Below are 17224 nucleotides of genomic sequence, written 5' to 3' on the forward strand. Positions count from 1 at the left end.
TCACTCCTTGGAGAGCAATACATACACTCCACTACAGCAACGGGCAGCAGACTCGCAGAGCGGCATGATGAAGATGTTCACCAGGCTCAGCCACAGTGACCGCACACAGGGCAGACAAGTGTGACACACCTGTATACACGGCATCACACACCTGAAACAGAGTAAGAGAAGGACAGTAGAAAAATGTGAGCACTGGATATGTTAGATGAATTTGAACAGTTTTGACAAAGGGTGGAAGACCACGTTTCTTTACAGTACTGACACTGAAACCTTGAGTACCGACTGACAGTTTTCACCCCAATTATAGGTAATAGGTATAGGTAATTCCCACCCAGGACGTAGGACTCCTAGATCACATGGCTGTATCATGCTACAGTACCAGTAAACAAACCAGTAAACCACTACAAAAAGGCTAGTCTTACCCGACCCTACTACTACTATGTGGGGGGCTATAGAGGCAGAGCTTGTAGCTATTTCTTTCCACAAGCCCACCACAAAGGGAAAGATAGCATGTATTATTTTAAGGTGAAATAACAGGGTTGTAAATAGACCCTTTCAACATTTGTATACAAAGCTGTTGACACTATTCTTGATAAAAATGCCTGACTGATTTGTATAGGATTATTGGAGTCATTAGCCAGCTGATCAGGCCTTTGGAAAAAAATAGGATCTGTGTGAGATGGGTAAATTCTTACCCCTTTGCAAGGTTAACTTCACACAGCTATCTATACACACACACACACACACACACACTTTTTTTTATTTACTCTATGTAAACTAACTATGTTATACTCAATTAAGTCATTTATTTAAATTAATTAATTTAAAATATTTGATACATAAGTGATCCTTTATCCTGCCCTGCCCTTAAAATACACAGATTTTGGACAAACTTAGCTTGCTGGCTAACTAACTAGGCTAACCGCTAAGTGATTGATATTTTTGACTGTCACTGCAAATGTGGAATAATTGAAAAAAATTGATGTGGCTGTAGAAACATCATGTTAATGCTAATGTTAGATCTGCCACCAAATATGGACAAGAATCAGTAAGTCTTCCCATTTGAGCCTTTTTTGCCCCGACCAACATGAAATACTATAATCACTATAGTACAATAATAAAGACATACAACACAATCAAACTCATAAATAAATGCAATCTTTAGCACCTTACAAATAAATGAAATGTAGCTACACATGACCAAACCTATCTCACTTTATATAGCTAATGCTGTGCTACAAGCGCTTCTGTGGTATGTGCAGTTTACTGATGTCACCACTGATGTATAGGACTGCAGCCGTGACCATAATGCTGCAGTATGAAGGCATGGAAATGTGCAGCAGGTGGGTGAGTGAAGTGGAAGGTGTGTGCATGTCGAAGGGTGACTTTACCAGATGTGTAAGCAGGCCAGCAGTGCAAAGAGACAGCCAGAGAGACAGGAGACGGGGATGGCACACACTGCGGTCAGGCAGCGGTAACTCCAGATCCGCGCCGATTCGAACCCAATGCCACTGTACACCCAGACACGGTCATAGCTGCGGGTGGAGGCTGGCTCAGCTAACACATCACTGAACTCCACCTACAGTGTTGTGAAGAGTGGAGGAAGCAAAAAGAGACCAGTTGGTGAGCAGAGGTACACAGTACATAGTACATTTCAGCAGTTATTATTTTCATCCTGATACGCTTTTCTCTTATCCATTAAATCTTGGAATGGAATAAAAAAAAAAAGAACTTCATTTTTAAAAGCTAAAGAAATATCACTGTCCAGTGTAAATTAGGTCTTTCAGATGTAAATATTATCTCTCATATAAAAAGTTTTTGGCCAATTAATTCAGTCCTCCGCATTTAACCCATCTGTGGTAGTGAACACACACACTAGTGAACTAGGGGCACTGAGTACACACACACCCAGAGCGGTGGGCAGCCAACTCCAGCGCCCGGGGAGCAGAGAGGGTAAAGGGCCTTGCTCAAGGGCCCAACAGTTGCAGCTTGCAGAGCCCGAGAATCGAACCCACAACCCTGTTATCAATAGCTGAGCCACCACTGCCCCTAGACCTGCTGAATGCTAAAGCTGGCTTTCAAAAAATTGGACACTAAGGACACTTTTCATTGTCCATTGATGTTAGGATGTTGTGGCTAGAGGGCTTTAAGGAGGCCTAGGGCCGTGGCAGTGTATATTAATGAGGGTAGGAGGGAATTAAATACCTCTAAAACAGTGCAAGGTTTTAAATGAACATTAATACACAAACATTTACTCATTTACCAAAACTAATAAGTAGCCTTCATAGCCTATATTGCCAAATCATCTTTTATTTCAACATGAATAAAATTTTACTTTAACCACCTTTTATATTCCGTTTTTTAAGTTGCTCTGGATAAGAGCGTCTGCTAAATGCCATAAATGTAAAATGTAAATGTTTTTATTTTCATGCCAATGTAAAACAATATTAACAAATACATACATTAAATTAAAAAGTCAGATAAAGACAAACTAATTTTCGTTTGTTTACATTTGCGTTCAGGTAGTTTAAGGCTGCGGTAAACAGGCTGTCGTGGGAAGCATTTTGACCAATGGTAGATGCAGGTACATGTAGACCAATAGTGGCGGTGAGAAGGCAGGCTCTAAGCAGTTTGACCAATGGCTGCATGTAGATACACAATCGTGTAGACCAATAGTGGCGATGAGAAGCAGTTTGACCAATAGTTGTGTAGATGCAGGAAGATGTGGACCAACAATGGCAGTGATAAGGCAGGACTTTAGCTTTTTGACCAATGGTTGTTGTAAATGCAGGTATATGTAAACCAGTAGTGGCGGTAAAAAGGCGGGACTTAAGCAGTTTGACCAATAGCTGACTAGTAGCCGTAGGGATATGTAGGCCAATAGTGGTAGTGAGAAGGCAGGACTTAAACAGACCTGTTTAAGTCTGTACGAATCCGCCCACAGAATAGGTGGCAACTGTAGAAGCAAACGTGGACGCATTTTCCACATCCCACAAAGAGGATGTCTGATCATCCTACTTAATCACAACAACGTAGCTCAATCTTATATATCCCTGCTGACGTAAAGAAACCTGGAATACTCAATTTTTTAATGTTTTTTTTTTCTTACATTATCTAAAATATGTAAGGGCAGCAGCCCTTTACACTGTCCTAATATATAAAAACAGCATAGACTCACATAAATCAATTTAGACCACTTTAGGTAAACATGGAACTTATGCTGGTTTTAGCTTTTTGTTTCAGTCTGATGTTTTATGAACATTTCACTGATAAATAGACAGATATAAATCATCTATTTCACTTTTACAACCTTTTTACATGAACTTCGCTAACATTTTGCATTGGAAATGTGTTGTTCCAGCAACTGAAGTATATAGAATTTAGTAGACAGCAGATTTGCTTTTAGAGGACACAAGATTCATTCATGTGGATATGAGATTGTTTGGTATTTGGTGTAGACCAAAGTTTGGGCACCTCTTGTGAAACTTTCTGTTACTGTGAATAGTTAAGTGAGAAGAGGATGAACTGATCTCTTAAAGACACCCAGTCCTGAAGGCATGACTCAAGGTAAGTGTCCCTTTATTAAAGTGACCAACGTCCAAACATGAACAAACATTATTTACACTCCTGGGAAATTGGTAAGAAAGAGTGCTGAGCTCAGTGTCTTCAGAGGTGACTCTATTAGCTCTGTGCTGATCTCCAGCAGCACTTACTCGGTTATAAAACAGCTTTGATAGCTCCAAAGCCAGACAGCACACATTTTCATTCAGTCAATCAACAACAACAACAAAAACAAATACATTTACATTTACGGCATTTAGCAGACTTATCCAGAGCGACTTACAAAAGTACTTCACTATTTACTTAAGAATAACCTTTTAGAATAGACTAAAAATTCAAAGATACCTCTCCGCTTAGACACCACTAAACACAAGTCAATAAGGAGGCCATAGTACTCTACTCTCGGTAGAGGTGGGTCTTCAGTCAGCGTTTGAATCCAAGCACACTCTATCTTAGTGTCCTTACATCTGTTGACCTACCGTGATATGATCCATATATTAAGAATTAAGAATTTTTGCATAGCATATGGGTTTCTTTTGGTCACTCATACCAGTTAGCCCATTCTGAAAATCCTATTGTTTTCCTAGTCTGCAGATTTTACTGTGCTCCTCCTTTCAGGACAACAATGGGTTCCCCTGCCCCTAGAATAAGGTGCAACCCTATTCCTGTAAGCAGTCAGGTATTAACAATCAATATTAACATACATTCTTTAGGTACTAAAAATAATATGTCTAATGTCTTTGGGTGTGGTGCTCTGCTCTGCCCAGGTGATAAGACAGGCCTTCAGTTTTAGTAAAAATTAACCCTTTGCTCATAAGTGTAGTGATGTGATCTTCACGTGGAAATTATGTAAACATCTCCTTATTGGTCCCACCTTTAAGTGGCTGTTGACTCCATAGGGGTCCCTAGTTTCAGCATTAGTGAACGAGGCTTGGGAGATTGAAGAGAACTGTGGAGGCGGAGTTAAAGATGGCTGAATCTTCTGCACATATTCTTCGTCGTCACTGTCATCATCGTCACTGATCTTGCACTCCACCAAGTACTCGTCCGACATCATGGTGGCTGAGGAATATCGGGACACGTCCCGTGAAATTTAGGATGAGGTGCATTTGAAAGAAATAAGTAAGTGAACCATTTGAATTACCTGGATCTTTGCTTTGATTACTATAAAAAAAAGTGTCTGATCACTGTCTAACTCACAATTATAGACAAACACAGTCTAACTAAACTTATGTCACACATATTTGTTGAGCACATTGAGTTAACATTGCACACAGTGCAGGCTAGAAAAAGTAAGTGATTCTTTCAAACTACTTGGGTTTCTGCATTGAACTACTATTAAAAATTGGTTTGACCATTGTCTAAGTCACAACTGTAGACAAACAAAGTCTAACTAAACATATAAAACAAATAACTGACCTTTATTGTTTTTTTTAATTGAGCACATTGAGTAAAAACCCACAGTGCAGACTAGAAAAAGTAAGTGAACACTTTGGAACAACCTGGATTTCTGCATTGATTACTATTAAAAATTTAGTCTGATCATTATCTAAGTCACAATTATAGACAAACTAAACTTATGCCACATAGTTGGACCGTTGGATTGTTCATGTGTTTTATTTCGCACACTGACTAAACATTCACAGTGCAGACTAGAAAAAGTAAGTGAACCCTTTGGAACAACCTGGATTTCTGCATTGATTACTATTAAACATTTGGTCTGATCTTTATCTAAGTTACAATTATAGACAAATACCATCTAACTAAACTTATGGCACAGAGTTGTACTGTTAGACTGTTCATGTCCTTTATTTTGTAAGTGAACTACTTGGGTTTATACCTTGATTACTATGAAAAACTGGTCTGATCATTGTCTAAGTCACAATTTTAGATAAATAGTTGATCTGTTTATGGCTTTTATTGACACAGATTTAACATCCACAGTGCATGCTAGAAAAAATAAGTGATCCCTTTGGAACTACCTGGATTTTCTCTTTGATTACAATACAACATTTGGCTTATCTCTATCACAATAATAGACAAAGTCACAATTATAGACAAACACAGGCCAACTAAACTAACACCACACAAACAGTCCCACAAACTGCCCGTGTCTTTTATTGACCACACTGAGTAAACATCCATAGTGCAGGCTAGAAAAAGTAAGTACATTTTTGTGGTAATGACTTCTCCAAGAGCTAACTGGCCAAATTCATGACTGTTACTACTTCTCTCCCTGGGAGTGGGCACCCTGTTATGATCACTCCAAGAGGACAACTGTAGCCTCCTTAAAGATGTGAGAAAGAACCCAATGGTAGCAGAAGACGGCAAGACCTTCAGATGATTCTACAAACTAGAACATGCCATGCAGATCCCTGCAACTTAAACGTAGCCTAGTTGACACTGAATGTACTCATGGGTTGGCTACAGATTTGTGTTCACTGAAAGCAGCGATGCACTTCTCCATTGTCAGCACACTGTTACACAGCTAGAGTATATTTAGCATGAGCCAATAGTCTCTCACTCACCCTGGACAGATGAATTCAGCTCTGCTTCAGGGGCAAACGTTAAGTTCCTCACAAGGATATATGGCTGTTGAGAGGTCGGTAACTGTTATCAATGCAGTTGATCAGCTCTCAGCAGTCAGGCCCGGGCAGCAGCTGTGTGTGAGCGGCCTTGGTCTGCAGTGTAGTATTAAGTTGATGAACACATGAGGGGTCCCTTAGTTATGACCTCATTCTTTCTGACCACTGGTTTGTGGCATATCGCAGGAGCGTGGGTCAGGTTTGCTATGTGTGTGTCTGTACCCTATGAAGAATTGGTAGGGTGAGCATGGGGTTATTTTTGGGACAGGAATGGAATGGTTCATGAGAAGAAGGGAGATCAGGTTACTACATGATATGCTATTTCGACTTCACACACACATACACACACACACACACACAGGTCATTCAACAATTATCTATTGAGAAATCTAGAAAGTGTGTCAGGAAAGAAGAAAGTAGGTCAGTAATATAAAATCTCAGCCTTAGCATTAGGGCAGCAGTGAAAGCTATCAACAGTCATAACCAGCAACAAAGAGCACAACTGTCTCCAAGCCGCTGACTGCGTTCTTGAAGACATCACCTGACCTTCCTCAGTGCTCAACATGCTCCAGCGTAGCATCTTGAAATCCCATTAGTATCAAGCCATTTTTATTGCTCGTACACCAAAAACCAAAAAAAGAGTGGGATCTTCTCAAACCCATCCAGAACATTTGCTAGAGAGAGAGTATGTACTTATGGACAAAAGTATTTGGACACCGACTCAATCATAGTGGTTTATTCGGCATTTGTTGGAGTAAATGTTTCTACTGTCTAGGGTAGACGATCACCACCCCACATCATCCAACTCTCCAACTCATCCGAAAAGAACTGGACAGAGGACCATCATTCCAGAGAACACAGTTCCACAGCTTCACAGCTCAAAGCTGGAGGGCTTTGTGCTCTTTCAGCTCACGTCTGGCATTAGGTATGGTGCCAATAGCTTCATGTTTATTACTACAGGGCAGTCTACAAACTACATTGCTTGTTTACACCTGGTCACTTCATGCAATTAGTATCTGGATTGTATTCTGATCAGATTTTAGCCACATGCATTTGCACTTAGTAGTCAAATGTGTCTCTGGTTAGTCAGACTGAAATCTGATCACTGTGTGGGATGGAATATGATAGCTTATTCATTAGACTGCAATTATTACTGGTGTCAGATGTGGGCGAGGCCTCGGAGAGACTGCATTCACACTGCTATCAGTGGCTCAAATGTGTCTTGGGTGTGCTTGACCTTGTCCAGATATAATCCTGATACTCAGGAAGCATGAAGTGACCAGGGCTAAACAACTGTGTAATATATTTATTATGATTAATATATTTACCTGAACTGCTCTACTTAGATTTGGCCAATGACTGTAGGTGGACGTGGTACTGTCTGCTTTTCCCTTTTTCCATATTTCATTTATTTTTATTTTTTACTCCAAACCACTTGTCACATAATTCAATACCTTATTAACCTCAATTAAGTATTAAGGCAAGTATGGCCTTCTTGTTGAAGTGTGTGTGTGAAGGGGGGTGTTTAGGGTTGATGACAGGGTTGTGGGTTTCATACCTGGCTTCGCTAAGCTGCCACTGTTGGGCCCTTGAGCAAGACCCTTAACCGGCTCTGCTCTGGACATGTGTTCACTGTATATGTGTGTGTTTATTGCCCGGATGGATTTGCAATTATTTTCCTGCTAATTTAACCCATGCTTCCCTCTGCCAATGAAGTGTTCCCAATGCTGGCTGGCTGAAACCCAAACCCAAAGCATAATTGATCCACTCCTGTGCTTAAGATTTATGCAGATGTTGCTGCACAGTAGAAAAGTGCACCACCTCTGCAGAGTATGCCTTTTTTCCTGAAGGTCATTTGCAATTAAACAGGGGTTTTCATTGGCCTTTCTCACAGTCCTATAAGCAGTTCTCTCTCAATGTTTTCTAGGTCTTCTAGACCACAACTTGACCTCCACCAATCCTGTTAACTACCATTTCTTAATTACATTAAACCACTACCTGAAAATGCACTGCATCTTCTCCTGCTTTTTCAGCACTAATTATTTGTTGAGTGCTTGGCAGCTGCTTAAAGGAGCCCTGTTGATTGGTCTCGGAATGAGGAATCAGGACAGGGTTAAAGGGAGGGTTAAAGGAACCCTGTTGGCCTAGGTTGTTTATAGGAAAATGTAATTCTCAAGTCAGTCAGGTTCCGTTATAAAGATGTCAAACAGAATTGAAGCTCCAAAAAAAGATAGCTCCATCAAAAGAAAACCCCAACAGCTTTTCAGAATCGACATAATTCATCATTTATTGTGACAATACTGGATTTCATTTGACAACAAGTCTGCTGACATCATGTAACAGAGAAGCAAAGAAGATGCATCAGTGAGTAGCAGAGGAGGAAGAGGAGGAGGATGGGGAAGCAGGGAGGTGTGTTTTTGTGTGTGTGTGTGTTTGTGTGCGCGCATTAGGGCTTGACAGGAGTGAGTGTACGTCCTGTGATGGCACCTGTTCGTTCACAGTTTGGTCAGTTCTACCAGTCTGCTCCCCTCTCTCTCTCTCTCTCTCTCTTTTTCTCTCTCTCTCTCTCTCTCCCCCTCTCCCTCTCTCTCTCTGTGTAGCTACTCCTGAGCGGTAGGCGTGTCTTGAGACACTTGTCTTCACAGTTGTCTGTCAGGCTTCCATACTTGACAGAGAAAATGGACTCATGGGGGAAAGGTGGCTACTGAGCTGCACTTATTTTGGTCATCGCACCTGTTCCCACACTCAGTGTCTTTCCATGGTTGTATATATATATATATATATATATATATATATATATATATATACATACATACACATGTATGTATGTATGTGTGTGTGTCCATATGTGTTCACTTATTTCACCAAGGTACAGTTGAAAACGTCATGTGGTGTATTCACATATGAGCCAGGCAAAAGAAAGTGGAGACAAACATAAGGAGTTATTAACATAAGGATAAACCTAGTCCATTTAAAATGCATATTCCAGAATTTTCCACGGATAAGACACTTCTGCCACTTCTGTATCCATAACACTGGATTCCGACATTTCCGTTTATGGAAACATAAACCCCATAATGAGATTGCTGCTATATTTTCTCTGTCTGCTTACAGCTGTAAGGGATTTGTCAACGTCTCCTCATCTCTAGAGAGAACAAATAATGAGCTCTGGTCATAAAACAGGAGTCTACCTAAAAAATAGCAAAAATCAAGGAAAAATAATATTTAAAAGCAACCTGGAAACTTAAAAATAATATTTGAAATGGCCAAAAAATCTGGTTTACAATTTAAGCTTCATTTTCTTCCTCAGCTGTCATAAATCTGGCAGACGACTGTCTGGAGTCTGCATTTGCAGCTGTGTTAGATCTTCTTAGTCGCAGACGACACTCTCAGTATGCTGATGAAGCACGGCAGTGGCTTTTTGAGCCCTTAGACTTGCTGTCCAGCAGAAACCAACGAGTCTCCATGACTACACGACAGTGATAGCACAACAGTGAAAGAGTTCAGCCACTCCACTGGACATCACTGCAATGAACGAACGCTGTAACGGGGAATTCACAGATCACAGATCACAGGCACAAATTGAACCTGCTTTACCAGCACCCTTTAGTTTATGTAAAACTCATAAGCGCAAACAACGCCAGTAACATCAGCAGTGATTGGGGTCACGGCAACAAATACCATCCCCAGTCACTGGCTGCGTTACTGGAACTACAGGAACCAAACATGTTTTTCATAAACCAAAGGTCTGGATAACGAAGGTCTCCATGAAAATCATATTACATGTTTGGAAAAATAGATTGATTTTCTGCAGAAAGATTGTTATTATCCTTCCCTTTTTCTCATTTATCTGCATTCTTTCTTTACTCCCGTCAGTCCTGCTGCTCAGAAGGTTTGAAGAGGCCTCGGCCACGCAGGCTGAAGGCTGATCCCTTCTTCACTGACTGGCGAGTGACTCCGGTGGAGACTGAGGGAGTGGAGGAGGACGCCGCAGGGGAAGGGGAAGCAGAAACTGAACCGTCCTGAGGAGGCTGCCGGGACAGGAGCTCCTTAAACACTGAATTCATCTGCCGACTGATCTCCTGATGGGGGAGGGTAGGAGGGTTTGAGGAGGAAAGAGTGTGTGAGAGAGAGGAAGAGAGGCAGATTAGATTATACAGAGCACATGCCCTCAGTTCATGCAACATATCAAGGCATAAAAATAAAGGTGCTATAAAGGTTCTTTAAATGATGCCATAGAAGAACCAGTTTTGGTTCCCTATTTGTCCAAGTGGTTATTTGGTTTTCACAGAGCCATCTTTTCTTTTTGGTAAATGAAAGTTAATAATGGAAAGCATCAACACCAATTTTTTTTTTCTTAGAACTACCCAAGCGCAACTGAGGAACCTTTATTCTTATAGAACCTTAACATCTGGAGTGCAAAAGGGCAAAAAGGTTAACTTTAGTACTAAGAATGACACTGTCTTTGACTCAGTGGAACCCCTTTTGATGTAATAAAGAGCCATTTTTGTTAAAGTTTCTTTAAAGAAGAACTATTCACAGAGAGGAACTCTCCCGTAAGGCAAAGAACCATTTAAGCATTCCATACAGAACCAGTGCTTTAATGAACAACTTTTGAAGAACCCCTTTCTGTAGGTGTACCCACCCTGCAGAGTAAAGCTTTAATCTAACTCACCTAAACCACTGCAACAAAGAAATCGCATGACATAGGAGCAGGTCGAGGAGCTCCGCTTTACACCAAGGTTCAATTACAAACTGGTTCTTTAAATTGGTTCCTTCTATTTAAAAACAAACCAAAGAACCAAAAGTGGTCCCTTCATTCTGTACTGTAGTGGTTCCTAACCCTGATCCTGGAGTACAAGGGATTCTATTCAGGGCATTTAATAATTCTGAGACTGCAGTCGTCATTATAAGTGGAATTCATATTACGCCTGTAACATTATCATACAAAATCCCTACTTGAATCATAAATTCTGCTCCCTATACGCGGCACCACTTTAGACATAGTGAGTGCTTACACATCCGCTTCAACTCTCAAAGGGTTTGTTAATGAGCTGATTAGTGGGATCAGGTGTGTTAGAGCAGGGAAAACACCATACTATGCAGGGCAGCAGAACTCCAGGACCAGATGGTTAATATCTTTATAAAAATTCCAGACACCTGGTCTACGTGCAAATAATCATACCTTGTCGACATGCACCGTCTGTCTGTCTGCAGGCCCGCCGATGGGCCTTAAGCTGTCCAGAGTGTGTCTGCGCTCCTGCGGACTGAAACACACATTCACAGAATCAGCTGCTTGTTGTTTTTATGCCAACACAAAGAGACTACTGATAAGTATTTTGTACCGGTGCACAATTTATCATTGGCAGATAAATAGGAAACTGTAATTCTGACAACTTGAAAAAAAAATAATGTGGCGCACAATTTATACTTGTTCACACTGACGTGTTTAATCAACAGAATATTACAGTTGTTTCAGCAGAGGATAAATTTATACTCTTTACATACTCTCTCCAGCAGTCTAACCCTGCGTTTATACCAGCAGCGAGCGACATGACAAAGGGTCTGTCTACACCTGGCATTAAAACACGTTTTGTATCCGGATAGTATCTGGATTCTGTTTAAACTTATCATTAAAATGTGTCCCCAATGTGACCAGATGAGATCTAACTTTTCTCTGATGTTCCCTCATCAAAATCTCCCTGCTTCGGATGACAGTTTAGAGAAATGGTGGGGGTTCTACAACACAGTGGAACGATAGATGGTTCCCATTGGCATTCCCATAATGGCTCGATCAGAAAATGCAAAGGACAATTTAAACCGCAAGGGAAGAAACTCTAATCTAATAGCGCATTACTACGCTATCTGCCGGTAAATAAGCATGAACGTGCACACACAGGAGAGATAGAGCGAGAGGGAGAGAGAGACGCTAAGGTCCACAGTAATATTTACCACTTGCTTGAAGGAATTTGAACACAGAAAACACATTCCGTTTACATTGGATGTGCATGAAATTAGTCTCAGAATGTGATTTGAGTCATCCAATCGTAATCTGATCACAGGATATCAGGAGTTATAACCTAAACTTGTACAAAAACTGCAAATAAAGTCAAATTAGCTACTGGCTAACAGGCCCAGAAATTCCATGGTGCCCAGTAATTTGACCCACACTTGAGCAAGTACGAACCGCAGGCAAAGTGTATGAATTATCTGTTCTCCTACCCTGAGACTTGGCGGGCGGCACTGGGTGTCTGGGGCGGCAGGATGAGTCGCCCCTCAGGGACCTGCAGGGTGAGCTTTCGTACTGGGCTCACATTGCCACTGCCTCCTCCTATAACCCCACCTCCACTACCGGTCCTCTGCCTCCCTGGCAGAGACGCGCTGTCACTGTTTACCCGCATGCTGAGGGGGGTGAGCATTAAGATATCAATGGTTATGTCTAAATCTTAATAAACAGCCAGTTAGTAGTAAGTACTGTGTTTCTGGCGTACCGAGTGCTGTGCTCAGCCAGTTGTTGCTCCTCATTGAGATTCCCTGTGCTGCCACCCCGGGCATCCTCTCTCTTCCCTCGCTCCTGCTTTCTCTCCGCTCTGGGTTAAAAGAGCACAATAGGAATCTGGTTTAGTGCTGAATGGATCTGGTTTACTGACAATATGTCAGAAACTTTATGTTGTTTTACTGTTAATCTGGAAAAACCTACAGCCTTGGAATTCTCTGAAGTTATAAACTCTCACCCCTCAGAGATGCTGATGTACTTATGAGGAATGAGGCCTTTGACTCCTCCCACTTCTCCTCTCCACCAATCAGAGGAGGCTTTGCTGTGCAGTATGACATGGTCCCCCTGCTTGAATGACAGCTCGGCTGCAGACCGTGCAACATAATCAAACAAAGCCACTGCCTCCCACTCTGCTCACCATCACACACGAGACACAACACAAGACACAGCATGGCATATGGCCACAACATACATGATGGGGAGATGTGGCACGCAAACAACATAGAGCACATGGGCAACACAATACAGAAAGCACAACACAAGATACACACAACACAGAGATGAGCATTTATGACAGAAAGCACAGGTGATTAAAATAAGTACTACTGTGTTTTATAAATAGCTAACAGCACAACAGCATCATTATTTGAATCTAAGGCATATGTATGATCCTGGTAAGTACAATGTTCTTACCATCCTCACTCGGAACAGGTTCTGCATCTCCCTCACCCTCCTCTGTAATGGGTTCACTGGAAGCAAAGTGGCAAATATTATTGCAGATCAATCAGGATAACAGTGTTCATTACTAGAGCAGCAGAGACCATCATTTTACAGTTAGTAATTACAATCAGATCTAATCTAGGACTAAAGTGCAATGTTGTCATAATTGATCATAAAAATCCTGTAGGTTTAGGCTTAGGCTTATTCTTGGTTTTGAAAATGGGAGAAACATGGGTGTGGTAGCGTGAACTGCTAATGTGTGACACTGCATAATGTGGGACAGTTAAGCTCTACTGAGTGTAGGTCTTTTTTTAAATAAAGAAAAGGCAATGAATGAGTTAGCACAAGCTGTGATAGCATGTGATCAAAATCACATGACTTTTCAAATGTCTAATTATAGATTAAAGTGGAGCAATTATTAAACAGAAATCCCCACTTAAAGGTCAGTGCCATCATGTGTTTAGGATATGGATGAGGCTTCTTAACTTTCAATGGAAGTCAAGTAAAAATATTTTATCTTTAGGTATTATTAGGATGCATGCTAAGGATTTCAGAGTGACACTTTATGTGGCTTTCATGTATAGACTCTATATTACAACATACTCCAGAAGTCTGAAATGCAGAAAGTGTCCAACATTAGGCTAATTCACCCTACATGGGTTTAATTTCTTTCTGTATATATTAGCTTCACAGTTGTTACCAAGTAGTACTAAACAATAAGGGTAAGAATAATAATAAGGGTAAAGTTCAAGGGATCAAAAGCATCCATGGCAGAGAGTTCTCACCAGTACTCCTGCTCCAGTGTCATGCATTTCTCATAGATGGGTCCTGGCAGTTCAGTAGGACCAGGAAATATGCTCTCGTGTTGGAGGATTAAGGTTTTGACCAGCGCGTTGATCTGGGGCTGCAGGGTTACAGCATCGCCTGACTCGGCCCCTCTTAGCAGACTGGGCCCGAAGCACACTGCTAGGTTATAGGGCTGCATCATGTTCTCATCGCTGTACTGAGAAACACTGAGAAATACAGATATGCATATGTCTTTTATGTATTAAATGTAGTGCTGCACAAATGTTTTCAAAAATAAAAAGCTATATATTTGGGAATCTTACAAAAAAAACAAAAATTATGATTTTATTGTGATGTATAATGTATATCAGTGTGTTAGTTTAACTATGTCCAAAAGGTCTCTTTAGTAAATATTTTCAGTTCAGTTCAGTTTGAAGTAGAAATGGTATGTGTTGGGTGTTTGTTGAAAAATGCCTGATGCAGTTTCATACTCGTATTTACAATGCTGTTATTTTGCTATTAGTTGGTTTTATGGCACTGTGACAGAGCACAGTAACCACATACCATAGCATAATTTTAACACTGTAGTAACACTGAGTCTTTCCGGGATAGTGCTGCTGTCCTTTCAGAGCTGTGTGTTAAAAAGCTGAATAAATTGTAGCTGGATTATTTTCTAGCCTAGCACCAGAATAGCACCCACTCACTTTCCTGGGTCTGGCGTTCTTGAGACTTAGCAGGAAAAAATACAATAAGCTGTAAGTATATTGAGTCAAGATGTTCCGTAACAGTTTTGGGGTTTTGGAATTGGCCCTTTTTACGTTTTTGGTTATGCAGGTTTTTCCATTCTATATAGAGACAGCAGTGGTTCACTGTATGTCGCTTCCATATACTGAACACTTATTATTCAACAAAGCCAAGGTAAATAAAGTAAATTCTTTTTTTATTCTGGGGCTCCTTTAAGGTAAGTCAGGTCTGCTGTTGGTAAATTTGAGTGAATGTATGCAGTGACTGGAGGGCATGCAGGAGAAAACTGTAATGAAACCTTTGTTCTTCAAACCAGCTTAAAACTTGACTTGTTTGTTATTTTCACTGCATTAATGTTTGTTTGAATTCATTCTAGTTAGAGTTAGCATAAACACAATTAGTGCCAAGACACTGTAAATGATGAATTTTTAATAGTACTTATGAGGAATTTTGAGTAACCTTCAGTAACCATTTAGAACTGCTCCTTAGAACAGACAACTTGATGCATTTCACTGTAATATAACTATATATTATAATATATTCTACATATGTATTAAAGTGATTGCTTTTACTGTCATGTTAGTATAATTGCTCAACAAAGAAATGCCAGCACTACTTACTGATGGAGGAAGGCAAAGAGATAGCGCATGACTATGATGACGGGTCTGGGGAAAGATGAGACCACTGTCTTTATCTGAGCTGCTCTCTCTGTCATGTTCTCAATCTCTGCCAAAGAGACACAGAGGGTAGTTCAGAAATCAAAACCCATTCTCACTGATACAAAACTGATACCTTGGTAACGGTAACTTTAAAATAGACAGATTTAAAATGTAACTATGCTCATGTACCAAGACATTTAGCAACTCCAAGTAACTTCAGACATTTCTATTGAGCCACTTTCCCTGCAGTGTTCACAGAAATTGAATGAACAAGAGTTTAATGTTAAATTTGGCAGCTTTTCCTTAAAAAATCAAGTTTTATTCCAAAGGAAAATGCACAAGCAGCAAACTAGACTTCTCAGAGAAATTTGTGGGCGTCTCAATGCTTCCTTGTCAAGCTGAGGTAGCGCATGTTAAAGACATCAAAATGTCATGTCCCACTGCCCACAGGTTGCTGTTATCTAGTGTGCACAGAATCCTATAATTAGATGAATCTGATCATCACTAGATGGTATAGTAGATCAGCGTTTGTCACCATATCGTCCATGTCATCTAGCACATAATCTAGACTCACCCTGACCCCCTCTAACGCCTTATCTTGCTCCACACTGGCTCCACAGCACAGATGGATTTTGCTTAGTGGTTGCTATCTTAGACATTCTGACGTTTTTAGAGATTGTTTGTTATATGCCTGCTACTTGTCAGAAACCGCAACAGTTCCATATCCAGCAATTTCCGAACCCAATCAATGTAGTCAATAACGTGGATCATTTAAAGGTTTAAAAGATGCATCAGCAACACATTAGAACATTAGTGCATTACTCTATCGCTCATCTAACACACCCACAAAACACCACTCCCACAAAAGTGCATCAAAGGCATCTTACGGACACACTCCATAAGCTGATTGAAGAATTCCTCAGGGAACAGAGGCTTCTCCAGGCCTCTGAAGTAGAGCTTTAGAACTCCCGCCACTGAGTCAATGTCACACTCGCTATCTGTCAGCGGGTCTTCTCCTGCGAGAAGGACACATATGGCACATCACACGTGTATGTCTGCAGTAGCTGTGGTACATTCATTTGTTTAAAGGGCAACATAAATGTGGTGTGCCAGAGATGACTACATAAGAGAATGAGCCTCTTTCCTCTTTCTTACCTCTTTCAAAAGCATCTCTGATGTGATTGACTTCACTCTGAGAGCCTGGTACTCTGAATATGCCCTCATGATGCAGACCTGAAAACAAGTTACGACTATTACTTTTTACAAATGCACACCGCACTCACAGCTAGTGGTAGGGATGTGTATTTCAAGAACTTGGCGATATGATATGTGTCAGGATAAAGAGGTTATGATTTGATGTATTGCGATTTTTAAAAACATTTCCTAGGATATAGTAAAACTACTAACAACTAACACTAGCAATTAAAAAGGTGAGCTGAATCAGGTATGCTTGAGTAGGAAAACCACAAACCGGTCCGGTGGTGTGTGTATGTGTGGTGAAACTAGTATATGTAGACGTGGAATCAGGTTCAAAAAGATGTTCTTTAGTTCTAAGTCAAGACAACTCAAGGACCATTTGGATGCTTAAATATACTGATCTATAGATCTATATGGAACCTTATATTGTTCTATAAGGACATAGTTCTATATAGCAGCAAAAAGGGTTTCACCAT

The 17224-nt window shown here is 40.7% G+C and overlaps 2 protein-coding genes across 6 annotated transcripts in view; both read right to left on the bottom strand.

Annotated features, from left to right (window-relative positions):
- Positions 1 to 4618, bottom strand: cav4b (caveolin 4b). Its single transcript, XM_072697420.1, has 3 exons — positions 4436 to 4618; positions 1392 to 1579; positions 1 to 151 (listed from the first exon to the last, which is right to left on the bottom strand). The coding sequence occupies exons 1-3, from the start codon at positions 4616 to 4618 to the stop codon at positions 1 to 3; spliced, it is 522 nt and encodes a 173-aa protein (XP_072553521.1).
- A 3788-nt stretch (positions 4619 to 8406) lies between these two features.
- Positions 8407 to 17224, bottom strand: part of arhgap4b (Rho GTPase activating protein 4b) — a 40990-nt gene continuing 32172 nt past the window's right edge. For 3 of the 5 annotated variants that reach the window (XM_072656468.1, XM_072656465.1, XM_072656466.1), the window contains exons 17-26: positions 16707 to 16784; positions 16439 to 16567; positions 15513 to 15618; positions 14148 to 14375; positions 13336 to 13391; positions 12881 to 13052; positions 12638 to 12736; positions 12369 to 12548; positions 11332 to 11413; positions 8407 to 10228 (exon numbers count right to left, since the gene is read on the bottom strand). In XM_072656468.1, the coding sequence (XP_072512569.1) occupies positions 10019 to 10228; positions 11332 to 11413; positions 12369 to 12548; positions 12638 to 12736; positions 12881 to 13052; positions 13336 to 13391; positions 14148 to 14375; positions 15513 to 15618; positions 16439 to 16567; positions 16707 to 16784 (1340 nt within the window). In that variant the 3' untranslated portion in view covers positions 8407 to 10018. The remainder of the gene's footprint in view (positions 10229 to 11331; positions 11414 to 12368; positions 12549 to 12637; positions 12737 to 12880; positions 13053 to 13335; positions 13392 to 14147; positions 14376 to 15512; positions 15619 to 16438; positions 16568 to 16706; positions 16785 to 17224) is intronic. The other 2 variants (XM_072656467.1, XM_072656469.1) reach the window with 2 other exon arrangements.

Source organism: Salminus brasiliensis, chromosome 14 (assembly GCF_030463535.1).
Source record: "Salminus brasiliensis chromosome 14, fSalBra1.hap2, whole genome shotgun sequence".
Taxonomy (NCBI): domain Eukaryota; kingdom Metazoa; phylum Chordata; class Actinopteri; order Characiformes; family Bryconidae; genus Salminus; species Salminus brasiliensis.

Bases quoted from the DNA above. Each gene is read 5' to 3' on its own strand.
- cav4b (XM_072697420.1), bottom strand. From the start codon at position 4,618: ATGATGTCGGACGAGTACTTGGTGGAGTGCAAGATCAGTGACGATGAT. The intron at 1,580-4,435 runs GTGGGACCAATA...ACAACACTGTAG, and splicing joins GAGTCAACAGCCACTTAAAG to GTGGAGTTCAGTGATGTGTT. The intron at 152-1,391 runs GTAAAGTCACCC...ACTCTGTTTCAG, and splicing joins CTGGCCTGCTTACACATCTG to GTGTGTGATGCCGTGTATAC.